This window comes from Myotis nattereri (genome assembly GCF_964212035.1).
Source record: "Myotis nattereri genome assembly, chromosome: X".
Taxonomy (NCBI): domain Eukaryota; kingdom Metazoa; phylum Chordata; class Mammalia; order Chiroptera; family Vespertilionidae; genus Myotis; species Myotis nattereri.
In genome coordinates, this window is record NC_138078.1 from 13,057,981 (window position 1) to 13,085,242 (window position 27,262).

At 36.5% G+C, this 27,262-nt stretch overlaps 1 protein-coding gene across 5 annotated transcripts in view; it reads left to right on the forward strand.

The window, feature by feature from the left end:
* CNKSR2 (connector enhancer of kinase suppressor of Ras 2) overlaps window positions 1-27,262 on the forward strand; it is a 249,663-nt gene that overhangs the window by 161,820 nt on the left and 60,581 nt on the right. For all 5 annotated transcript variants that reach the window (XM_081115465.1, XM_081115466.1, XM_081115467.1 and 2 more), the window contains 2 exons: window positions 19,314-19,362; window positions 23,390-23,562. In XM_081115465.1, the coding sequence (XP_080971591.1) occupies window positions 19,314-19,362; window positions 23,390-23,562 (222 nt within the window). The remainder of the gene's footprint in view (window positions 1-19,313; window positions 19,363-23,389; window positions 23,563-27,262) is intronic.

The following is a 27,262-nucleotide window of genomic DNA, read 5'->3' on the forward strand; positions in this document are numbered from 1 at the left end:
GTTCATATGTTTAGTGAGTTCATATGTTGTAGCAAGTTAGATTTTTAATGAAATAATATGCACAGAATTGATAGAGAGTAATCATTAGCTGATTAAGCATCACTATAATAATGCCCAGTAAATAGGTAGCTGTAGAATTCAACATTGAAGATAGAATTTTTATTGTATTTGTGATTTTATTTAAAAATGAGCACCTACTAGACCAGCATAGTGCTCAAGGTAAAAATGGGAAGACATAGCACATCATCATATGGAGAGAAAAGCTCCAAGAGTCTTAAAGTAATTTGACTATTGTAATGGGTGGGTGCAAGCAGTACCGGAGGGATATGGGAGAAGAAGGGCCTTGCCTTCTAAGGAAGTGAGAAAACACTTTACAATAGGGAACATTTGGATGATGGGTGAAAGATGTGTAGCAGTATCGTGGGAAGGCATATGGAGTTGTGCCACAAATGTATGCAAATATGGTATATCTTAGGGACTTCATATGGCTAAGAATTAGTGGTTCATTAAAAACTGAGGTGAAAGCATGTGAGTTAGGGGCAGTAGATGAGCCTAGAGATGTAGGTCAGCTTAGATCAGGAATTTTATGATAAAGTACTTAGGCTCTTTCCAGCCGTGATAAAGAGCTATTGCAGAATTTTGAGCAGGGGACTTGCATGATGAGATTGGCCTGTTTATCTATATGGTGCAGAGCATTGACCAAGAGTATGAAGCTAGAGGCAGGGTCATTAAGCCAGGCCAGAGGATGATGAGAAACTAGGACAATGGCAATGTAGAGGCTGAGAATATTGTTAACCATAACATTAAATCACAAAATCAAGCCATTTTATATCACTTTGGTTAAAAGGGAGGTTGTTATGCCAATTGAACTATAGCTCCTTATTAGGAGTCCTTGAAAAACATGGACTACACTTTTTAAGTAATTTGAATAACTGTGCTTAATGCTCAGTGTATCAAAAAATTTTAATCTGGCACTTCTGTAACAGGTATACCATTTAGGTATACAAAGTGTGAAAGATTTAATAACATACATGAGTTGATTTTCTGAGTAAATTTTTTAAATCATCTACTTATTCTGTAGCTCTCTCATAAAACTAAAGCGTAGAAAACTATTTTCATTTCTTTGGGTTGAAGTAGGAGTGTACTTCACATTCCTACGTGCTCATTCTCTAACCTCCCCTGGCCCCAGTTACATACCCCCAAGCTCTTCCTCTCAAAGAGAATAGTGCCCACATCAAAACCTGCTCTTTTGAATGACTGACAAATCCAGTGATTTTCCACAGATATTTGCAATCAGTCTGAAATCAATATTTGTAGCTGTATGAAAGGGGGCACTCTTGCTATCACTGGTCAGAAATGCTGTCTGAACACTGAGTCCCCTCTAAAATCTGGTGTTCCTGTCACAAGTAATACCTGAACGAAATCTAAAGATAAGAGGCAGCTGGCCTGTTTGAAAGGGAAGTTGGTAGTGAGAGATGGGTCTGGAGAGGGAAGAAAAGGCCACTTTTCCCAGAGTGTAGAAACTATTTAAGTTTGTATTTATCCTAAGAGGAGTGTTAAACCATTGAAGGTGCATTTAAACACTCAGCCTGCACCTCCCTGTCATGCACATCTGAACAGGAGTATTCTGTGTGAGGAAGAAAAGAGAGAGGAATCTTGTGGATTTTGAGTTATTAAAATATGAAAGATAGTAAAAGGTGAGTCAAACTGGTAATCAGAATCAGAAAGATTGGGAGTATTGTCTAGGAGTATAAATTGTTATAGCCTTCCTGAAGAGCATTATACATTACACGTATCAAGAACCTCAAATGGTAACTTCACTTCTACAATTTTATTCCTGGAAAGAAATCATAGCATCTACTTTTGCCTCCTACTTTAATTAATGTGTCCCAAATCTGTAATGTGGTAATTAGGAGATATTTATCCAAACTGATTTTGGACAGAGGGACAGCGCAGAGTAAGGAATATTATTAACGATGTGTGAAGTCCTCCCATGTAATACTGACCCGCTAATCCCAGAACAGAAGGCTGGACATTTTCTAACTCTATTCTCTGGTTTAAAGAAGCTAAAGATGAACACAGACAACAGGGGGGTGAGGGCATGAGTAGGGGGTTGGGGGGTAACGTGGGGATAAGGACACATATGTAATAACTTAATAAAGAGATTTTTTTAAAAAGAAGAAGCTAAAGAATTGTTAGCCCCAAAGTGCATGTTAGATGTCTATAACCAGTGTTCAAAGAGAGAACATTCTTTTGTGGGTTTTTTACTAGACTCTCAGTTCCCTTGAGGACCTTACCTTCACTTGTTTAGTACTTTCCAAGTTTTCAAGGGAGTTTCCATATTTATTGTGTCTTTTGAATCTCACAACAACCATATTTGCAAATGACAAAACTCAAAGGGGTTAATTTATTTACCCAAAGCTGTGTTGCAAAAAAAAAAAAAAGTAAGAGTAAGGACTATAACCCAAGTCACCTACCCCAGTGATCTTTCCATAGTCTACCCTGGAACAATATGCATGGTAGGCATTCCAGACACAAATGAATTTGTGCTTCAGTGACTGAGTGAAGTTTGAAAATGTATTAGCCCTAGCCAGTTTTGCTCAGTGGATAGAACGTCAGCCTGTGGAGCAAAGGGTCCTAGGTTTGATTCTGGTCAAGGCTCCTCCCCAGCCTGGGCCCTGGTCAGGGTGCATGTAGGAGGCAACCAGTTGATGTATTTCTCTCACATTGACGTTTTTTTCTGTCTTTCCCTCTCTCTTCCTCTCTTTCTAAAAAGATCAATGGAAAAATATCCTCAGGTGAGGATTAAAAAAACAGTTTTTAAAAAGTATGACTTTAAGAAACATGAGCCTTCATAGGTTTATTTAAATAACATCTTCAGTACCTAGATTGATTTCTACCCAGAGTTTTTATGAATTTTTGAAAAACATACAGAACTGCTGCTGTTATGAAGCACAAGTAGTTATTCAGCATCTATTGCTGAGGCTAGAGTATTATAATGAAAATTTCCTTGACCTTAGAAGCCAAACAATGTACACTTAAATGATTGCTTCTTATATTTCACAGGAATTCTTGTTTTATTTTTTTCCATCTGTTTATACACGCTTATTTAAAAGTGAAAAGACTTTTTCTTATGTTAAATTTTCTGAAGCACAAGATCACTATCATCAATATGTAATCCAGTCACTTTCATGATGAATACCTAATCTTTATTCTTACCAATTATTTCTTTGGATAACTCAGCCATTTTTAATAGAATAGGACTTAAATGGAAGAGAACAATTAAGATTTGAGTACTGAGTTTCACTGCGGTAATAATAGCTCCATGTTGTCTGAGTTCAAATTTAGTTTAATTTAATAGCAGGATTATATCAGCATTAAGTATCCTTGAACAATTTGCTAAAGGTGTGTGTGTGTGTGTGTGTGTGTGTGTGTGGTATTCCTTGTAAACAGACCTAGATTATAATCCCCATTGGTCTATTTTGGAAGCAACCCCATAAAAATACACAAAGCAACAGAAATACAGTTTTGCTTTAGTGTTCGGCTCATTCCTCTTAACAATTAGCGCAGAAATGTTCATATACTAATAACGAGGATTTAGAAGTTTATGATATTATAAAATACACAATTTTATTTTATTAATTCCATATACTTGTAATTTCAGGGGTTTTTTCCCTTAAACTTACTTAAAAGTGAATCCTTTCCTGTGCTCTAACCATCCTGGTCACCCACCAGTCTTTGCCACCTCTTTTCTTTGGACATGCTATTCCCTCTACTGAGAATGCTTTTACCGCTTTGTTCCCCCTGGCCTGGTTTCTATATAATCCTACAGTGGCAGAGAGACTTGCCCTGACCACTACTCCCTAAACTAAATCAATTTCTCCTGGTATAATCTTAGCAACCTGCATATTTTCTTCAAAACCTTTCTTATGCATCATAATTATATATTTATTTATGTGATCATCTTAATGTCTTAAAACCTTAATGTCTTTCTCCCCTGAACTTGGTAGGTAGGGCTTATCCATGTCCATGAAAGGAATAGAGAGCTTCTATATTTTGTTCAGCTCTTTATTTCAACATCTAGAATAGGGCTAGTACCTTCTAAGCGCTCAATAAAATGTGACGGATACGTGATTGAACAAGTGAGTGAATGTGACGGGAACTTCAATGTCTTTCTCAGTGTATGTCAGTTGAGGTCCTCAGCCTGCAGACAGAGCCACTTCCATGTCCTAGGTCAACCGTCCCCAGTTAAAGCAGGCCTTCAATTGAAGTGTATTCATAGTAGGAATTGCCAGGAACTTATTATCATAGGCTCATGTCCAATGTGCCTGGGGAGATCCCTAGGGCTCTGAATGTCTTATCATGTTTGTCTAGTTCATATGACTAAATTCTGCTTTGTTTTATTGAATAATATTCCAATTCACTCCGATTGGAACCCTGCTCTTATTGGCCTGTCCTCCAAGGAGCATCTAGCTGATTTATTGCTACCAGAGACAGACAATATGGAGCCTATCTCTGGCTACCCATCTTTTGAAAAGAGTATTGGAAGCACTTAGTAACTTACACTCACCATGTTGGGCTCCCTATCAAAGCTGGTCCCAGGCTGCACCTTTGATCAGGGTGATTTACAAGGTTCCTCTGCCCCACAGATGCCACCAGTGCAACAGGATTAACTCCCCTTCAGCCCCTGCTCCATCCCCTCCACTCCAGCTCAGAGCTTGAATTCCAGCTCCTTCTTACTTTCTTCCTATCACTGCCTTCTCATTATGGAGGTCGCAATGTGTCTGTCAGCCAGATATTATGTTATGGTATTTTTCAAACGAGTATAACTTTATTTTACATACTCACAGATTCTCTGTCTGAAAATGTGGGAATTGTTAGCTGCAGGGCCCACCTTGTCTGACCTGAGAGCACATGAAGAAAAGGTAGACAGCAGTGTGTGTGTGAGTGTGTGTGGGGGGGGGGGAGAGCGTGTATGTGTGTATGTAATTCGGATGTGGTGGTGAAAGCCTTGAGATAAAGAATTATTAGATTCAGCACCTTTTTTCTACTATAATATACACATGACAACTTGCTGCACAATAAAGCTGCTAAACTAAATCGATAAGCAAAATAATTTATTTTAAATCTCATCATATAAATTCAATTTATATGATGAGATGCCAGAACAAGTAAATTTTGATTATGAATCCTGGCAAGATGCACGTGTACTTTCATAAACTGAATAATGTGACTTTAGATGGCTTATTTAAAACAGATTTTGAGTAGGTGTTTAAAAATCTGGATAATTCTTTGCATAACATTTCAGCATTTGTGAGGCTTGTCTTAGGTATTTAGGATATAACTACAGATATTCACTTATTTTACTTCTGATAAGTACTTTTAGCCATTTTCATCAACTTGTGGAGGGATTTTTGGTGGAGCTCCTGGAAGAAGGAGGGGGAAAACTGCTTAAAGACATTTTATTTGTTAACTTATCAAGTAAATAAACATTATAAAACAGATACTATTCTAAGTAATTTACAAATTTTAACTCATTTAATCCTTATAATAGCCCTATAAGAAAGGTGCTGGTTCTATACCCATTTTAAAGATTAGGAAGCTGAAGCACATAGGTTAACTAAATAGTAAGTGGTAGAGCTGGGATTTGAACATTGGCTTTCTGCCTTCTGGTCAGCACACTATATTTCACCTCAAAAAATAGCATAATTTAGTAGAAACCCAACAATTATTCTAGTAGTCTCAACCATAGGTAAAGCCCAGTCTACATGTGGGATATATATTGACTAATAATAATATTGCCACTGTCACTGCTAATAATGGCCAACATTTACCAATTGTGTACTAAGTTTCTATGATAAGAACTTACATACATTATCTCATCAAATGTTCATATTGGCCCTTGTGAAGTTGCTACTATAATATTTATTTTGCAGAACTGAAACAGAGCTTACCTTACTCATGGTCACAGCTCGAAAGTAGCATACATGAAAGATGAGTCTAAGCAATCTGGCTCCAAAATTCACATTTTTAGATGAATAAAGCCATTTTTGTTCTTAAGGGTGTTACCATCTATTAGAAAAGACAGAGCCATTACTATACAAAGATGAAAAATATGTTATGTTTTCAGCATATAAGCATTTGTATTTAAGTTTATCTGCAGTGATAAACTTCAGTTTGTCTAATAGATACGTTGTCTCAGCATGATGAAACTAAAACAAAAGAACAGTTCATCTTAGTGGTAGAAAGCCATCTCTGAGCTAACAACCACTTTCTCCATATTTTGACTACATTAGCCTAGATGACAGTCATAGAACAATATGATTTGATCTTTCTCCTCACCACCGAGCATATAGATGTTAGACATTCATTCTAAATACTATTGTATTCGTATTTGTATTCTCTCTGATTTCTATGGGTGACTTGATTTATTCTAGAGTGCTAATGCCAACGTCACAGTAGCACTGGCTAAGCCCTATATGCGAATACCCTGGACTGTGAAAAGTGTTTCTCACTGGGCCACTTCACTAGAGCAGTGATTCTCAAAGTAAGGGCTATCTTGGGCTAAAGGCTCCTGGTGGCTGAGTCTTGATGCAGGAATAAGAGGTGTTATCATGACAAACCCCATAGATGTTAAAAAAATAAGTCAATACTAAGAGCAATTCTGTGCATATAAGTTTTTTTAATATATTTTCGTTGATTTCAGAGAGGGAGAGGGAGAAATAGAGATAGAAACGTCAATGATGAGAGAGAATCATTGATTGGCACACCCCACACTGGGGATTGAGCCCCCAACTGAACCCAGAACTCTTCAGTCCACAGGCCAACACTATCCACTGAGCCAAACTAGCAAGGACTATACACATAAGTTTAACATTTTAAAAAAACAATTCCTCAAAATCCACAATCTACCAAAACTCTCTGAAGGCCAAGTAGATTATCTAAGTAGTCCTATAACAACTAAAGGAATTTAATCAAGAGGCTTCTAAAAAATAAGTATAGAAATACTGAAAAAACAAGCATACCTATAGTACCAATGCTACTGTACACTGGAGCAGCTCATGGTTGAGTGCAGAAGTAATGCATTTGACTTTTATTATTTTGTTTTGTGGTGCTTTTAAAGTGCTGGCAGCCTGAAAAATATTTGATGTATAGGACTCCTAAGAGACTGATTAAATTCATAAATTGTTTTAATTGTGAAAATATTGTTTCAACATTTGAAAACTCTTGTTTTATAACTTTTTGAAGTTTAATAAATTAAGCATTATATAATCAAAATAAAAATATTCACTAATACACTGTCACTTTTGCGAGAGATTTTTGCTCACACTGTATAAAACAGATTATTGATAAACTGAAGCCAGTCCTTTCCATTTCATGTTTGAACAAATGTGTCTCATTCTGCTAGTTTCTGTTCAAATAATGGCTGCCAGGAAGCAAAACACAAAATCTGGCTTCATTAGTGATGCATCATACAAAACAGGACACAGAAGAATTGAATTAGGAAATTATTCTGTTGAAATTTATTAAATTTAAATCTTATTACAAATTCCTTGTTGCCTTTGAGAAAATAAAATTAAGCAGATTCTGATGAGAGGCCTTGGCTTGGTTGATAAGGTCAATAATTACAAACTATTTGGGGACATACCTGCACTAACCAGAGAGGTTAAAGTAGCACCCCACCCCCATTCTCTATCCTGTTGTAGACCTGTATCTCCCAGCTTTATAGCCTCAGAAAACTTCCTCAAATGTTGTTAGCAATAGGCCTTTTTTGCTCCTATATAATCACTCTACCAATATTACCTCACCACAACTTATTTAATGAAACATCTCAAGTTTAATAAAACTCCAGGTAAAATTAATTTACCACCAGAACTCTTTAAAGCCTTTTCTCATTGAAAGACCATAACCTATGTCAAATTATCTTCTTCACTCTAACTCCTCATATATATTACTCCCTTGACAGCATCCTTTAATTTCACAAAACTATAATCCTATTGATTTGTTGTATATGTCCAAATCTCATCCAAAGATTCCTCTTGGTAAACTACATGCCTGGTCTCTTAGCCCAGATCTCATATGAGAATGAAGTTTAAGTCACAATCATTGACTACTTTTCATTCTAGTTTCTTGAAGATAAATTTTCCAATAACAATGTTAAATTGTTTGAGCCTTCGTGTACTCTTCATTGGTTTTTGGCTCAGATAGCAACTAGCAGTGTCCAAAGTGCATGAGCTCACCCTAAAGTCTCAATTCTAAGTGATGTTGCTAAATTTGTTTCTTAACATCACAAGTATCAGGCTAAGCCAAGAACAGAATCCTAAGTCTGGAACCCAAAATAATATGGAATATTGAGAAATAGGTCAGTGTTTCAATCCCTATTCTTTTTTTTTAATATATTTTATTGATTTTTTACAGAGAGAAAGGGAGAGAGATAGAGAGTTAGAAACATCGATGAGAGAGAAACATCGATCAGCTGCCTCCTGCACATCTCCCACTGGGGATATGCCCGCAACCCAGGTACATGCCCTTGACCAGAATCGAACCTGGGACCTTTCAGTCCGCAGGCTGACGCTCTATCCACTGAGCCAAACCCGTTTCGGCGAATCCCTATTCTTTAAATGCAAATGGTTTTAGATTAACTAGATGCAAGCTTTCATGCCATAGGAAACAGGAGAGTAAGTTACTTTCTCATAAATTATTTTATTATTGTAACTTTGGGGTGGCCTGAAGAGACAGTGGTTGTTGTATCTAACCACATCCAGGTAAAAAGGCTGAATGTTAAAGAGAAATGTCTTTTCTAAGATTCTTCTCTAAGATGGCCAAGAATAATATTGTAGTTTTAGAACATGGGCTTTATGTCAGCTCTATGAACCTAGACACATTTCTGAACCTGTTTCTCATGAGTAAAAAGAGGATAATAATTCTTACTTCACCTGGCTATTTTAGAATTAAATCATACACTGTGTGTATAAAGTTTTTCCATAATGCTGGGCACATAGAAACTATTCTTAACACCATATAGAAAAAAAAATTAGCCCTAGCTGGTTTTCTCAGTGGAAAGAGCGTCAGCCTGTGGACTGAGATGTCCCAGGTTTGATTCTGATCAAGGGCACATACCCGGGTTCAGGCTCAATCCTCTCAGGGGGGCGGTGTATAGGAGGCAGCCTATTACTGATTCTCTCTCATCATTGATGTTTCTACCTCTCTCTCCCTCTCCCTTCCTCTCTGAAATCAATAAAAATATTTTTTTTAAAAAAAGAAATTAATTTGTGTGCGTGGAAGGAAATTTACTTGTGAGCAAATGAGGGCGCCTTCTAGGACTAAAATATGTCATCATTGGGTATTAATGAGTATATCAGTTTCAGTTCAGTCAGGGAAACAGAGGCACTAAGTGATATGGAATAAAGGACTAGTTATTAATCAATTGAGGTGCTAGTGAAGATTCCTCAGCAGAGCTGGTGGTCATGAAGAAATTTTGTTGTGAAGCCAGAGAGAGCAAGACAAACTAGAACCATGAGCACAAACTGGGACCCTGCCTCCAACTTTAGTGACAAAGCCGGAGCCCTCCACCACAGAGATTCACAGGCTTCCTGTTTAGGACTTAGAAGAGCTGAAGAAGTTGCAGACCCTGCTATTGACCCATGCAAAAAAAAAAAAAAAAGGCAAGAAAAGTGACAATATGTGTTAGCTGCAGCAGTGACTGACAACGTACACTGACTTTCAGAGCATAACACTGCTACTTCACTTGTGTTCTCCAAAATTCACGCAAAGTTATGTTGTGGCCAACCCTAACTAGAACCATACAGGAAAGGGAATTCTGAGAAACAGTTACAGCTTTGGTAAGTTGGCACAGTAGGAAATCACCACATTGAGGTTTCCCTTCTTGTGGGCACTACCAGATAAAATCTACTTTAAAAATTATCTAGTGTTGGTTTATGAGGATCAGTGATAAAGTAAAAAATTCTAAATTATAAATTTAGACTGGATTCAAGGTGAGCCTACCTGTAGGAAGTTATCATCCTTATAGCCTATTTATTTAATTTCCCAAAGCATATATTAGAAAATATATCTTCACATTTTATTTTATCTTCAATCAAGAGATTGACTAATATAAGTAATAATTAGGATAAAATGTATAATTTACCTAAGAGGTTTCTACTGAATAAAACACATTAGAAAAATATTTAAAGAATTTCTTTGCATACTCTGAGGAAGAATACCAGAAGACTATATGCCTAGACCATGTTACCTTAGCTAAATGCTGAATCTCCTTGACTTAGTTGCATTTTAGCATCATGTCTTTAATTTTTATCAGACAGCTGCTACAAAAAACAACCATATGAAATATACTTGTTTGCTATAAAAATATTTTCGAGCCGAAACCGGTTTGGCTCAGTGGATAGAGCGTCGGCTTGTGGACTGAAAGGTCCCAGGTTCGATTCCGGTCAAGGGCATGTACCTGGGTTGTGGGCACATCCCCAGTAGGAGATGTGCAGGAGGCAGCTGATCGATGTTTCTCTCTCATCGATGTTTCTAACTATCTCTCTCCCTTCCTCTCTGTAAAAAATCAATAAAATATATTTAAAAAACAAACAAACAAAAATATTTTCGAATATATTGTATTTTCTACTCCCTTGTGCCCCCCCATATATCCTATATAATAAAAGGGTAATGTGCAAATTGACCTTAATGGTGGAATGACTGGAAGCACCGGTCACTATGATGCACACTGACCACCAAGAGGCAGACACTCAACACAGGTTCTGTGCACTCCCACAGGAGGAGCTCCACTCAGCCACAAGCCAGGACAGAGCCAGACATCCCCCGAGGGCTCCCGGGCTGCCAGAGGGATGTCTAACTGCCAGCTTAGGCCCGATCCCCCGGGGAGTGGGCCTAAGCGGGCAGGTGGACATCACCCGAGGGGACCTGGAATGCGAGAGGGCACAGCCCCCCCCCCCCCCCCCCGAGTACACGAATGAATTTTTGTGCACCGGGCCTCTAGTATTTTTTATAAAAGCTTTGGCTCCCTGTTACGACAATGTATATAAAGTATCCAGTACAATGGCTGGCACTCTGGTAGTACACAAATATTCTTAGCATTCTTCCTACAACCATACTATCAAAATGTCCTCACCAGGGAGCTGAGAACAAGCCAAACCTAAACTAGGTGCATTTGAGGCAACCAGTTCTGGAGAAATGGCAGCATACATCAGGCCTGCAGAAATCTCATTTTTCATAACTTAAAGTGCTTATTCTTGTGCACTTTTCTCATGCCATCTAAAATGACAACATGATGATTTAATTTTTGCTGCAAACAGAATTTTTAAAAAATCCCATCAAGTTATTTTTCCCCTTCTATTAGATAAAATAAATTTTGCTCTTTTAGTTTTAAAAATCATGCCCTACTAGATGGTTCGATGTAGAAGGGAAGGAAGAGTATGATTTATCTCTCAATTATTTTATTATAAAATGCATAAATGACTTTTGAAACTTTCTAAGCTTAACTTTTAAATTTATCCAGTATTCTCTTTGAGATATTTTTCTGTTCAGAAAAAATATCTCCAGATCAACAAAACTACAGCAAAACTAACAGATGTAGAAATATTTGAAGTGGTTGTCTTAGATGACTATTTGTCTATTTTGTGTTTGTCTACTATATCATAACAAAAATCTCAGAATAAGAGCTTGATATAAACATACTCTTAGCCATAAAGGTATTTAGATAAAAGCTAGCATTCTTGGAATGAATTACATTGACATGGCAAATATTCCATGATGAGAAAATATGTAAAATATATCACAGCAACAAACTTAAAAATAAAGGTAACGCTCCCCCCCAAAAAAAAACTGTTTTGTTTTGGATTCTTTTAAATAAAGCTATTAATTCAGTAGCCAGAAAAAAATAAATAATTATGATTTAGTCATATGATTGCTGAGAAAATTAGCATGTAATATACAGTGACTCCATTTGAGATTCTTTGTTTTGTTTGTTTATTTTTATTGTTTAAAGTATTCCATTTGAGATTCTTAGGTTTTGTTCTTTCTTAGATTCTTTTTATATAATTTGTTTCTCTGCTTTCTTTTACATATCATTTATTTTCTTGTCATTGAGTAGCCTTGCAGAGGCAAATCTAGTTCTTTCATTTTTTTTCTGGTCTTAAACGTTTTTTTGTCACAAATGATGGGCAAGCCTACACTGATTTCTCTGACACCCAGATGTCGACAGTTTGTCAAACAGAGGTGTCAGGAGCAAGGAACTGCCCTAGTTCTGCTTTTCATCTATTTGAATTGTCTGCCTCTATATGTAAATCTATATTAATTGCACACATTAATCAAGCACCTCAAAATAACTCTACCTCATATGGCTGGTGATAAGTTGTTCCCATTCCTGGAGGAGCTTAAACATATACTAACTCTGCCTTTCAATAAATAATTTAGCATTAAGTGTTAGATTAACACTGATTATGGGTATAAACATTAATAATTGGATGCACATTGGTAACTAGCCATTTTCCCCTTCAATTTGAAGTCAGAATCATGTACAGTTAATGCTCTAAGAGCATTTGGTCCAAACCCCTGTTCTTGCAGATGAGGAAATTGAGGTCAAGAGTAGTTCAGTGACTTTACTACAGTCGTAGAGCTGGAATGTGGACTGGAATATAGAGAAATAGAAGTCTGGTACCTGATTCCTACTACAGTGTTGCTCCACACTACTGTGTATTCCATTCTTGCTGAAATATAAACATTTGAAATGTATCACTCTAGCTGGTGTATTTAGAATAGACTGGAAGGGCAAGAGAAGCAGGGAGACAAGATAAGATCTGGTCAATTCAAGTGAGATATGATAGTGGCCTAGCTAAGAACTAAGTATAAAGTGGTGAGCTGAGCAGATGGTTTCTGCCTTTGTAGAAACTAATGTAGCAGTTAAAAACTACTTGAGAAAGTAAACCAAATAATTTAAGGCATTACATAATTATCAGGAGTGTATCAGGTGAAAAATTGCATAATTTTCTCTTGCAAAATTTGCAAGATTTCTCTTGTGTAAAAAATTAGTGGAGAGGCAGCCTCGCCTTATTTGGATCACTGATTTCCTCATCAGTATTGACATAGGGTTTTTTAATTGCACTGAGTTCAATTAACACTGTCAATAGGTTTGGAGTAAAATGTGATTGCAGCCCCATCCTTGCCTACCTTGACTGAGCCTTTTTACTTTCTTTACCTTGGTTTCTATCACATTTGCAAAATTAAAATGCTAACATGAACCTTCTTCGCATGAAGGTATTATGATTAATAGTTGCCCCAAAACCAGCAAATCTTTTTAGCCCACAGAGTAATATAACATTCTAATTAAAATAAAATTGAAAAAAGCATGAAAATTGAAAATTCTTAAGATGTTACTGGTTTGAATTATCTCCATTAATATAAAAGTGTTATCTTTAATATCTTTCTGTTTTATAAAATCCTTTCTTTCCACATAGCAATGTAGTTACATCATATGTCATGAGAGGGTTTGCATAAATAGATGTCTTCGTGTCTGAAGCAGTTTTTCTTTTTTCTAACATTGTTACTATGACTACAGATACTTCCTTGGGAGGCAGTATTACACAGAGTGGGTAGAAGAACAGGTTCTGTGATTGGCAAACCTGGATTTGAATTTTGACTCTGCCACTACCTGTGTGGTCATGAGCAAGTTGTTTATGCATTCTGTATCTCAGTTTTTTGCTTCTTTAAACTGGGATTGATGATAACCACTTTAAGGATTTATTGTAAGGATTAAGATAAATAACTGATATAAAGTGCCTGATACTTTGCCTCAGTAAATTATAATTATTATGATTCAGGAATGACAGTACCTATTTCCCAAGGATGGTGATTCGTGTTACCCTTCTTAACTACTCCCCACTAATCACTCCTATTCTTCCTACTTTACTACTTCATAAGAAAAATGGAATCACCTTATGGGATCTTGTGTAAGATTCAATCACCTCCTTCCTTCAGAATCTGATCTGCATGATATACTTTTTTAAAATGTATTTTTATTGATTTAAGAGAAGAAGGGAGATGGAGAGAGAGATAGAAACATCAATGATGAGAGAGAATCATTGATAGGCTGCTTCCTGCACACCCCACACCTGGAATCAAGCCTGCAACCTGGGCATGTGACCTGACCAGGAATCAAACCATGACCTTCTGGTTCATAGGTTGAAACTCAACCACTGAGCCATGGCGGCTGGGCATGAATGATATACTTTTGATGAAACATTGACTCTATCTAACCTAATGAGTTTGACTGACCTTTGCTATATTCCCCTCAATTACTGCCTTTTTGTTCCTATTTGACTGCTAATTTATTAGCATGATAATTGTTTTTAAACACATGCTTATTTATTTTTTAGTGTGTTTGCAGTCATTTTCAGTCAGTATAAAGTCAGGTTAACTTCACTGAGAGAATCCAGAGCAAGTTCACCCCACTGTACTGAAAGACCCGGTGCGAATATAGTGCCTCATCCTCATCCCCTGAACTCAGAGTTTCTCTCTCATGCAACACAATGGGCAAGGCCACCACCAACAGCAAGTTCAAGTCTATACTGCTGTTTCTTGTAAATGGAAGAGTTCTTGATTTAATATTTTACATTAAATATATTTAATATGCCCATTACTATCTTACCCTACTTGCTCATACTTAGACTTCTTTTCTGCTGATACACAATAATTAGAAAATAAGGGAAAATACCTTCCTTTGTGAAATATTTTAATCTTAAATATTTTAATCTTTTGTTTATTTGTTTATTAAAAAATTAAATATGTGGAAATAACTGTCATTTCTCCCAAGTGTTTCAAATTGCTAAGCACCCTCTTTTCTAATGCATAAGGAATAAGCGATTGGTTTGACTAGTTACTGAAGAAATCTTGAAACTTTGCAGAAAATTTCAGTAAGAGGAAGTTCTATATTGCAACAAGAGAGTATTTTGATTGCAAATTTTTCCATAAGTGTGGCAATTTGCAACTTGAGAAGAATTTAATAGTAGCTGAGCTTTCAAAATGAAACACAGAAACTGTCATTTTCTTCCACAATTAAAATAAGTGCTTCTGAAAGTTTCAGGATAAGAATGACCCAAATTACCCTCCCCCATACTTCCTCAACCAGAACAGAGGGGAATGGAGTTTGAACAGAACATCTGTGGACAAAATGAAAGACAAATGGTCTTTTCAGGCAAATGTCTGAAAAAGGGATCTTTTATAGCCAAACAGAATACTATTGCATGCATCGCCATGGTTAAGAAGAGGATCAACAATACTTTCATAATGGCTTTTTATTTTAGCACATTCTATTTTTATGGATAAAATTATGATTTCAACAGATCTATTCATAATTCATCATATAATTATTTGCATAAATATCTTTTGACACATATTTAATGTATTTTAGCCAGCCACACCTTGAATTCAAATTTGAACTTAAGTGCACTAAGACAATTCCAATGCAAGTAATATTAAGGGAGGTTGGATAAAAAGGAACTTTTAATTATCTACCAAAACAAATGACCTACTAAAAAAAACAGAACTTTCAGTAACATTCTGTGCATGGATTACTGGACAAAAGACACCTGGCTTGTTTGTTTTCTACTGAAGGACTTTTTTCAGGTTAAAACAATCAGCTAATTAAGACTACATCCTATGCTCTTTATTGATGGTTTACTTTTATTCATTCAACCAATATTTATTGAGCAGATCTACTCTGTTCTAGGCCCCATTTTAGGCAGAAGTTAAAATAATGCATGAAATAGTTAGAATTCTTCTTCTTTCATGCAGTTACATTTGGAAGAGGATCAATGAGAGTAAACATCCATCACTCAGTTTGAATAATTCCTTTATTACGACTAGTAAAGACAACATACGATTATAAACTTGCACCTCAGGGACACTTAATCACACTGTTGCTGGGATGAGGAAACTTTCACTGTTAGGAGCTTATTTATATAGGTATGAATAGTGGACAGTTTCTAATATAAGTTTGTAAGGAATCTTTTGAATAATGAGGCTATTTCAGGGGTCCCCATGATCACCCACATGTTTGATGATTTGCTAGAAAAACTCATAAGACTCAACAGAGAGTTCTACCCACACTTAAGTTTTATTACAGTGACACAGCAAAGATATACAATCAGATCAGTAAGGGATAAAGACACCATGACAAACAACTGGAGAAATTGATGTGCAGGCTTCCAATGGGTCTCTCTCTCTCTCTCTCTCTCTCTCTCTCTCTCTCTCTCTCTCTCTCTCTCTCTCTCTCCCTCTCTCTCCCTCTCTCCCTCCCTCCCTCCCTCCCTCCTTCTCTTTCCCTCTCTCTCCCTCTCCAGATCATACACAGTGCAGTCTCCCTCAGCAACAAAAATGCAGCAGTCACATATGTCAACTTTCTCTGCCCAAGCAACCCCAGTAAAAAACCATCATCCAAGGATTTTCTTGGATTATTCACATAGAAACCCCTTGCCCAGAGTGTGCTAAAATTAAAGGCCATTATAAAAATTCCAGACCCCCATAAGGAAAACAGGTGTTTAGTCCCTAGCTGGGCAAAACCGCCTTATTGCTTAGGGAAGCTTTATGTCAATACTAAAGGCCCAGTGCACGGATTCATGCACATTGAAAGGAAATTAATTAGAAGAAATATTGTAGAGGCCGTGGAGGGACCGCAGGAGATTGGCCGGCCAGGGAGGGACTGCGGGAGGGATCCAGGACATGTCAGGCCTGTCTCACCCAGTCCCGATTGACTGGACCCAGCAGCAAGCTAACCTACCAGTCAGTGCATCTGCCCCCTGGTAGTCAGTGTGGGTCATAGCAACTGGTTAAACGGTCCAACAAATGGTTAAACACTTAGCATAATAGGCTTTTATTATATAGGATGGAGAACTGTTTACTAGTCAACTTTCCAGGTGAGAACTGTTTACCAGCCAACTTTCCAGATGTCAGCCAAGGGTTCACCTTGCAAGCAGGCCCTTGTAAGAGTAGTTTCAGGCCTGCAATAGTAACTCTTTTCTGCACAAAGACCTATTTCCTTGACTATAGTTTTCATTGTTTTTCCTATTACTTTCAAAAGCATATAATTCAATTATATGATTTTAATTAATATAATTCAATTATAACTTTCATTTTAGAAAATGTTACATCACTTAGAAAAATAATGAAATCTCTTTTAAGATAATTGCATTGTAATATTTATGATATTTACAAAAGATATCTAAGGCTTTGCTTCTTTGAATGATGGATAAATCTATATTTTGTGCCTAGTTCCTAGGTTTCAACAATATGTACACTGATTATACTCTGTAATAACAATTAGTATGAGAGTATATTTATAAGGAAAGAAAAGATAATCCTATTAAAAAGAAAACCTGGAGAGCATAAAATATGTTTTAGTGTCGAGTTTAAAGTAGACTTCCAGGTTTTAAAGAATAGCCTGCAAAATGCATAGGAGGTATATTATATAACTCAATTATTTCAAGCTGTCTGTTATCCATGTAGCTTCCTAATAACAAACCACCCCCATCTTTGTCATTTTTAAAAATAATGAACTGTAAAATCATAATGTTACTTGCAGAAACACAAAAGGAAAAAAAGAAACCCAATCAGTAATTTTACAGCCAAACAATTTAGGGAAAGTAACTATATGTAAATTAACTATACTTAAGCACACTAGCCTGAGTTATTATTTGAGTTATTATTTTGAAATAAAGTACACTCAAGAAAATCAGCACAGTATAATGTGTTTTATCTTTTATGCTTTCTCTCCGAAGTTGTAAATTTCTTTAACCATGGATCCTGCAAAGTTTTTCACACACACGTGTGTGCACTCACACACATATTGCTTTGACACATGGGTGATTATTTATGGATTACACTGTATGGCAGCAAATGATCTGATCCTTATCTTTAGGACTAGTATCCATTCATAATACTATATTCATGAAAATTAAGTTAACCACATACAAATGCAAGAAACCTATTATGAAAGTAGAGCATTACTCTGTTATTTTATGAGCAAAGATTCTAAATAAGAAAGTATATCACAGAATACAAATGTATTATATAAAACCAAGACTAGCGAATTTTATGTGAACAAACTTCAATTGCCTCATAGAAATACCTTTGTAAAGAAAAAGAAGAACCCGCTACTTGAAATTCATTTGAAGGATTTTCTGTGAATTAAAATTACACATGAGATCTCTGTACTCTGTTAGCTATCTAATCATATGAACATAACTAACCTTATTACACCAATAAACAATATAGCTTAGTAGACTGACTGGAACCAGTGATTTAGTTGAAGACTAGAGCAGTCAATGCAGTTGTGGGTTTTTCTATTAAGAAATTAAGCTGTTCTGGCATTTAGCATGGAGTAAACAGATAGACAGATTTTACTGAGATGGTTGTTTAGCCAGGCAAGGAATGCTGGGAGCATGATTCAAGGGAATTACTGTAGCGATGTCCTATGGAAACCAAGTGGAAGAAGAGAAAGGCACAAAAGTGTGGTGATGTCAATGAATTGAATACCTCAAAGGAACATTTTCTAAAAATTGCTGAGTTGGGATTATTAGACTGAAAAACAAATAATGGAGGTAGTGGTTCGAATATGCTTAAGATAACATACGGTCATGGCAGTGGATAGCCACCACTCCTTGGCTATCCACTGCCATGACCATATGTTATCTTAAGCATATTTGTTAAAATAAAGATCACTGGAGATGAGGGACTGAGGAGCCAAGGTTCTGGCATCCCCTACATGAAGATTAGTCACCGATAATAGTGAGAGAAGTAGGTGTGAGATGAAAATAATGATCCAAGTGCTGAAATATTTAGTGATCAAGGAGAGTACCTAGGAGCTCAGTAGGTGATGGTGGCATGTGTAATAGAATAAACTTCTAAGGAACAAAAAATAATATTTGCCTGCTTACTTAATAAGATTTTTGTGAGAATCAAATGAGATATTGCCTGAGAAAGCACAATATACCCTCTTAAGAGGTATAATGTAAGGCTGTGCACATATAAAGCCCTTAGTTTCACCACTGTTTTGTGCCCCGCGTTCTCCACTACAAAATAAGGACAATGTTAATATCCCCTTCTGCTTTCCAGGAGATTAGAAAATTGAATGTCATGATATGCATGAATTTTTTTTGAGACTTTGGAAAAAGAAAGTGATTTCTCTGACCAGGTTTCAGAGTCAACATTCAGGTCCTGAGAGTTCTGCACACCACGATGGTGCTCCAGACGGCACCCTATCAGATAACATTCTTCCCTGTCTTTGATTTCAGACATTTCAGCAGTCCTCCCTGCAGCATAAATCAAAGAAGAAAAACAAAGGTAAGAAAAGGAAATGAAATGAAACATATACCTGCGTGGTTTGCACTGTGATGATACCTAGCACACTTCACCCATCCTCTCTTGCCTGAGACCAGTGTGGTTTAGAAGAGCACAGCCCCTTAGCAAATGCTGCTGAGACCAGCTTCTCCTTCAGGTCAATTGTGAAACAAGGTGCCTTTTGCAAAGAATGGTCTCAACACGTTTTCATCCTGGGGTTACACACTTCTTTTTTGTTTTTAATTTTATATTTTTAATTTATTTTTCATTGCATTTTACATACAGTATTATTTTGTATTAGTTTCACATGTACAGCATAGTGGTTAGACAATCATATACTTTTACAAAGTGGTCCCCCCAATATTTCAAGTTCCCATCTGGCACTGTACATAGTTGTTACAATATTACTGACTGTATTCCTTATGATGTACATTATATCCCCATGACTGTTTTGTGACTATCAATTTGTAGTTCTTAATCCCTTCATCTTTTTCACACAGCCCCAAACCCCCTCCCCTGTGGCAACGTGAAAATGTTCTCTATATCTATGAGTCTGTTTCTATTTAGTTTCTTTATTCATTTTGCTCTTTGGATTTCACATAAACAGGTGTGGGCAAACATGGGTTTACAGTTGTGCATATGGAAAAAGACATGCGGGTTATTGTTATTATTATAATAGCTTTATTAACTCAAAAGAATGTCACAATGCAACTACAAACCTACTTTTGCCCACCCTGTAGATGAAATTATATGGTATGTCTCTTTCTCTGACTGACTTATTTCACTTAGCATAATACCCTATAGGTCCATTGATGCTGTTGCAAGGGTAAGCTTTTATTCTTTTTTATGGGCAAGTAATATTCCATTGTGTATATGTGCCACCACATTTTTATCCAGTCGTCTATTGATGGGCACTTGGTTGTTTCCATATATTAGCTATTTTAAATAACACTGTAATGAATACAGGGGTGCATATATCCTCTCAAATCAGTGTTTTGGATTTCTTTATATATATTCCCAGAAGTGCGATTTCTGGATCATAAAGCAGTTCCATTTTTTAATTTTTTAAACTTATTTTTATTGTTGAAAGTATTACAGATGTCCCCCATTTTCCCATGCCCTCCCTCCACCTGGCTCCCGCCCCACCCCAGGCCTTCACCACACTATTATCTGTGTCCATGGGCTATGCGCATATGCATATAAGTTATTTGCTTAACCTCTTCCTGCCTCCTCTCCTTCCCTCTGAGACCTGTCCGTCTGTTCCATGCTTCAGTGTCTCTGGCTCTATTTTGTTTATCAGTTTATTTTGTTCATTAGATTCCATATTTAAGTGAGATCATGTGATATTTCTCTTTCTCTGACTGGCTTATTTTGCTTAGTATAATACTTTCCAGGTTCATCCATGCTGTCTCAAAGGGTAAGAAATCCTTCTTTTTTACAGCTGCATAGTATTCCATTGTGTAAAGGTACCACAGCTTTTTTTATCCACTCATCTACTGATGGGCACTTGGGCAGTTTCCATATCTTAGCTATTGTAAATAATGCTGCTTTGAACATGTGAGTGTACATATTCTTTCTGATTGGTATTTTGGTATTCTTAGGATATATTCCCAGATGTGGGATCACTGGGTCAAATGGCAGTTCCATTTTTAATTTTTTGAAGAATCTCCATACTGCTTTCCACAGTCACTGCACCAGTCTGCATTCCCACCAGCAGTGTACTAGTACTAGGGTTTCCTTTTCTCCACATCCTTTACTAGCACTTGGTGTTTGTTGATTACTTGATGGTAGCCATTCTGGCAGGTGTGAGGTGATATTTCATTGTGATTTTCATTTGCTTTTCTCTGATGATTAGTAATGTTGAGTGTCTTTTTATATGTCTCTTGGCCATCTGTATGTCCTCTCTGGAGAAGTGTCTATTCAGATATTCTGCCCATTTTTTATTGGATTGCTAGGGGGTTTTTTGGTGTTGAGTTGTATGAGTTCTTTATAAATTTTGAATATTCACTTATCAGATATATCATTGTCATATTTATTCTATCACTCAGGACATTGTCTTTTTGTTTTGTTGATGGCTTATTTTGTTGTGCAAAAACTTCTTTAGTTATATATAGTCCAGTTTGTTTATTTTTTTTATTTTGTTAACCTTGCCTGGAGAGGTATACTGAAAAAAATATTGCTAAGGGAAATGTCAGAGAGTTCACTGGCTATGCTTTCATCTATGACTATTATGGTTGCAAGTCTTAAACTTAAGTATTCAATCCATTTTGAGTTTATTCTTGTATCTGGTGTAGGAAGGTGGTCTAGTTTCATTTTCCACATGTATCTATTCAATTTTCCAAACATCATTTATTGATTACACTGTCTTTACCCCATTGTATGTTCTTGCCTCCTTTGTTATAGATTAACTGGACATGCAGGTGTGGGTTTATTTCTGACTCTGTATTCTGTTTCATTGAACTACGTATGTGTGTTGTATGCCAGTACCATGCTGTTTTCATTACTATAATCTTATAGTATAGTTTGATATCAGGTAGTGTGATACCTCCTCCTTTTTCTTTCTCAACATTGCTATTGCTATTGCTATTGCTATTGTTTTGTTGTTTCATATAAATTTTTGCATTATGTGTTCTAGTTCTGGTAAAAAAAATGCCATTGATATTTTGATAGGAATTTTTTAATCTGTAGCTTGCTTTGGGTAGTATGGACATTTTAATGATGTTAATTCTTCCCCTCCATGAGCACAGTATATGCTTCCATTTATTTGTATCTTCTTCCTTTGTTGTCTTATAATTTTCTGAGTACAGGTCTGTTACTTAGTTAAATTTATTTTCAAGAATTTTTTGATGCAATTGTAAATGGGATTTTTTTGTTTGTTTTTTGGTGGTTTTTTTGGAGGTAGTGTTTTTTTTTGGGGGGGGGCAGGGGGGTTAGTTTCCCTTTCTGATAGTTCGTTATTGGTGTATAAAAATGCAATCAATTTCTGATTGGGTGTTTTCTGCTACCTTGTCTTCCAAATTGCTGATTTGATCCTCTGCTTTATCTAACCTGCCATTGATACCTTCTAGTGTGTTCTTTATTTCAGTTATTGTATTCTTCATTTCTGACTGGTTCTTTTTTGTGGTTTCTGCGTCTTTTTTTATGCTTACTGTCTCTTTGTTTAAGTTCTCACTGAGTTCATGCAGTCTTTCCCTAAGTTCCTTGAGTTTTCTTATAACAGTTGTTTTGAATTCTGTATCTTGTAGATTGCTTTCCTCCATTTCTTTTAGTTCTCTTTCTGTATATATCTCCTGATCTTTCATATGGGGCATGTTTCTTTGCCTCCCCATTTTGGCTGCCTCTCTTCATTTGTTTCTGTGTATTAGGTAGTTCTGCCCAGGGTGAGTGCCTGTGAACGAGATTTTGTAAGCTGACCTTTTAAGAGTGCACCTGGATATTAGCAGTCTCAGGTCTTAACCTGGCAGGTGAAATCCCTACTGATTTTCACAGCAGGTGTTCTATGGAACACTCTTCCCTGCACTGGTGCTTCAGGCTGTGGAGCCTGGCATGGGGTTGAGACACCTCGCTTCTCAGGGGGGAACCTTTGCAGCTGAGAAATCCTCTAGATTCTCAATCACCACATGTGGGTACAAGGCCAGCCCTTTTCATATATCTGCCCTTCCTACCTGTCTGGATGTGGCTTCTTTTGTAAATCCTTAGTTATAAGGATAACTAGTCTTCATTAGGTTATTCAGGTTGCTTTTTCTATAATTTAGTTATAATTTCAATTTAGTCCTGGGAGGAGGCAAGTGTAACTTCCACCTACTCCCCTGCAATCTTAGATCAAATTACTCATTTGTGATTAAATTGTATGTCACTTATATGGGAGAAATGATATTAAAGATTTTCATATTTTTATTCTAATGCAATGTGAAAATAAGAATTTTTAAGGTTAAGTGCCCAGACTGATTTTTTGAGATCTATAAATTAATCTTCTACCTCCAAACCTGTTTAAAATTTAAAGAAAATTTTTACCCACTATTATCTTTAGGTCCTCTAGCTGGCAAGAGCAAAAGACGAATTTCTTGCAAAGATCTCGGCCGTGGTGACTGTGAGGGCTGGCTCTGGAAGAAGAAAGATGCAAAGAGTTATTTTTCACAGAAATGGAAGAAATATTGGTTTGTCCTTAAGGATGCATCTCTATATTGGTATATTAATGAGGAGGTAAGACAAAGCATATTTTGTTTACCCATTCATTCTCTATCTTTAACCAAAAGAATCACCATTTTGAAACTTATATTTTAAAATCATGTAATGACCTTAAGGCTAAATTCAGGAGATTTCTGCTAGTTATTTTTCTTAAGAAAATATTTAAAGACTTCTTAAAATAGTTGCATTTTGGGGTTCTTTAAAGATAGCTGTGTCATTTTTTCTAATGAAGCTACAAATCTGAAAATCAGATAAAGTAGTTTTGTATATCTAATTAAAAATACCAAGTCAATTAAAGCAGTAGCTTAATTTAAATGATTACATATGTAAATTTAAATGTCTTGTTTTGTTCGAAGTTTAAAATTTTTTTCTGGGGAAGTGAGGATGTCCTTTAGTAATTTTAATAGATTAGTATCACCACAATTTATTTCAGTTTTTCTTTAAAAAATGAACTGGTAGATGTGTTTTGAAAATCTGCAAGTATTCATTCTATTTGGCACAACTGGGGTGTGTATAAAATACATTTAAATTGTTTTTTATGATTTCCTGACTCATTTGCAGTAAACAAATTTATATCCAGAATAATGATATCACAATCTATCACATATCACAACAGATATAAAAGAATATAACTTACTCATTGATATTCCCTTTACACTACTACATTTTCTTTTATTCATTTGCCATAGCCATCTATCAGTTCACCTTATTAAGATTTTTAAAAATATTCTCTATTGTTAACTTGTTTTCTCAAAAAATGTACATGGTTTAATGAAATATAGTGGCTAAATAGACTTATATGAATACTGTTAAAATATTATTCAATTTGCATTCAAAGATTGATTTTTGAAATGTAGTCTAAAATTATTGTGCCTATGATTATAGCATCCAGTATATAGAGAATTTTGTGTTCCCTAGACAGGCTGTCATGATGTTATTTTATATTATATTAGGTTATGTTTAAGAGAGTAGACTTAACACTGCCTGAGTTACTGTGCCCCAGTTTCCATTTCTGCAAAAAAGGGAATAATAATAGTGCCTAGGTCACTGAGCTCTCATATGGATGAAAAGAATTAGTACACTTACACCAATGCTTGGTACATACTAAGTACTCAATAAACATATACAATTAGTAATATTTTTTTAAATTGACATATTTCATTTTTGAAATCTTGAATTACTACCTTGCTATTTAATATATATATCTCTATTACCTATATAGAAGGATTTGATTATTTACTTTACTTTTAATATTCTTTCTGGCAATCATATAATTATGTTTGTCTTATTTTAGATATACTAAACAGACCATAATTTTACCTACATTTTATTTATATATATCTACACTAATAGACAAAGATGCTAATTGACCATACCTTCACTACACCCAAGCCATGCCCACCAGCCAGTCAGAGCGACTATATGCAAATTAACCCAACCAAGATGGCGGCCAGCAGCCATGGAACTGGAGCAAGCAGGAGGCTTGGTTGCCCCTGCGATGGAGGAAGCCAAGCTTCCTGCCTGCCCTGGCCGGTGGTGGCCTCCGCAAAAGGCAACAAAGTTTCAATTATAGAAGCTAAATAAATCCCAGATACCTGCTTACAGCCAGCCTCCACTGGGAGCTTGGGGGGCTGGGGGCTGTGGCCAGCCTGCAGCCATCAGCCCCTCACCCAGGATGGCCACACCCTCATGAGGTGAGGGTCCCTGCTGGGGGGCTTGGCCAGCCTGCAAACAGCCATCAGCCCCTCACCCAGGCTCGCCAGGCACCCCAGCAGGGATCCCTACCCTGAAGGGGGTATGGCCAGTGTGAAAACGGCCCTCAGCCCCTCACCCAGCCTGGCTAGGCAACCCCAGCAGGACCCCCACCCTGATCTGGGACACCCTTCAGGGCAAACCAGCCGGCCCCCACCCATGCACCAGGCCTCTCTCCTATATAATAAAAGGGTAATATGCAAATTGACCCTAACAGCAGAGTGAGTGGGAATCACTGGTTACTATGACACACACTGACCACCAGGGGGCAGATGCTCAATGCAGGAGCTGCCCCCTGGTTGTCAGTGTGCTCCCACAGGTTGAGCTCTGCTCAACCACAAGCCAGGCTGATGTCTGCCAGTACAGCGGTGGTGGTGGGAGCCTCTCCCGCCTGCTCAGCAGCGCTAAGGATGTCCGACTGCAGCTAGGCCTGCTCCCCGCTGGCAAATGGACATACCCCGAGGGCTCCCAGGCTGCCAGAGGGATGTCTGACTGCCAGCTTAGGCCCAATCCCCTGGGGAGCGGGCCTAAGCCAGCAGGTGGTCATCCCCCGAGGGGTCCCAGACTGCGAGAGGGCACAAGCCGGGCTGAGGGACCCTCCCGAGTGCACAAATTTTTCTGCACCAGGCCTCTAGTGCGTGTGTGTATGTGTGTGTGTGTGTGTGTGTGTGTGTGTATGTATCAATCAAGCATTATCAAAATATAGTGTTTTCTATGTCTCTTTTTATATTAAGGTCACCTGTAGATTTGTCTGCTGTGTGATAAATTATATCTTTCACAGTTAAAGTGATTAAAAAATTGTGGCCCCTTTTTCTTGAACAGTAGCTAAATTTCAGTCAGAGAGTTATTGTTACTGTGTTAGCCTTGTAAGAGGTGAGTGAATAATTCCATGGGATACATTCCAAGAAATACCCTTGTATGACATTTTTAGGAGTAATATAAAAGTTCCTTGTCCTATCATTATTAGAAGATAATAACTACCCCCAAAATACTTTAAATTGTTCAACATTTAAACATTTTTCATTAAAGACATCATGGTAACAAGGAAAATCAAAGTTGAAAAAAAGAGATTTGAGACTATTGTATTTACCCTAAGATTTGAAGAAAAAACTCAAATATTGAGAAAGTTATAATATTGCTTTTTTAAATAACACAAACATTTTTGACACTATCAGTAATATCAATTTTTAAAGTTTAGGATATGTACAAACACACACAGTAAAAGAATTGAAAGTCTGGTTTTTCTTTGAAATAGTAAATGAGGATTTACTCTCACTCAGACTTGAAATATAAGAAGGAATGAACTGGTACAGAATGGATCAAAGTTCAGGAGAGTAAAAGTCTGAAGAGCTTGGTCATGAGCATGAAAGGGACACCAACAATGCAAGGGTTTAGCCAAAGTCAGTGTTAGCATAGTTGGGATCATTTATATCTAATGTAAGATTTTGGATAATACTTCTGTCTTGTTTTTTCATCCCTCATTAAATATAGGAGGATTTTATAGATTTCAATTAATTTTTCAAGTGAAAAATAACCTTTACAAATAGCATATATAACAAAGTCAGATATTTGAAGATTAAATTAACCTATTTCATTTGTAAAATATTGAATACATAAAATAGTTATTTAATTTAGGTTTGATGAGAGATTTTTTTGGAGGCAGAAAAGGAATTGAGTTAGTAAAATTACCTATGGTTTACATCTGAGCATTAAAAATCATAGATAATTATGAATTGTAAATGTGGACTAAAGTTATTGTATGTGTTGTAATAGTTTATATGCATCAGATTAGAAAATTACTTAGAAACATTTCAATGTTATTAAATAAGATGTGTATGCTTTAAAAAAGAATTTTCTGTCTTCATTTTAATGTAAAAAAGATGTAAAATTTTTTCTGTATATATATATTTTTTTTATTGCTTAAAGTATTATAAAGAGTATTACATATGTCTCCTTTTTTTCT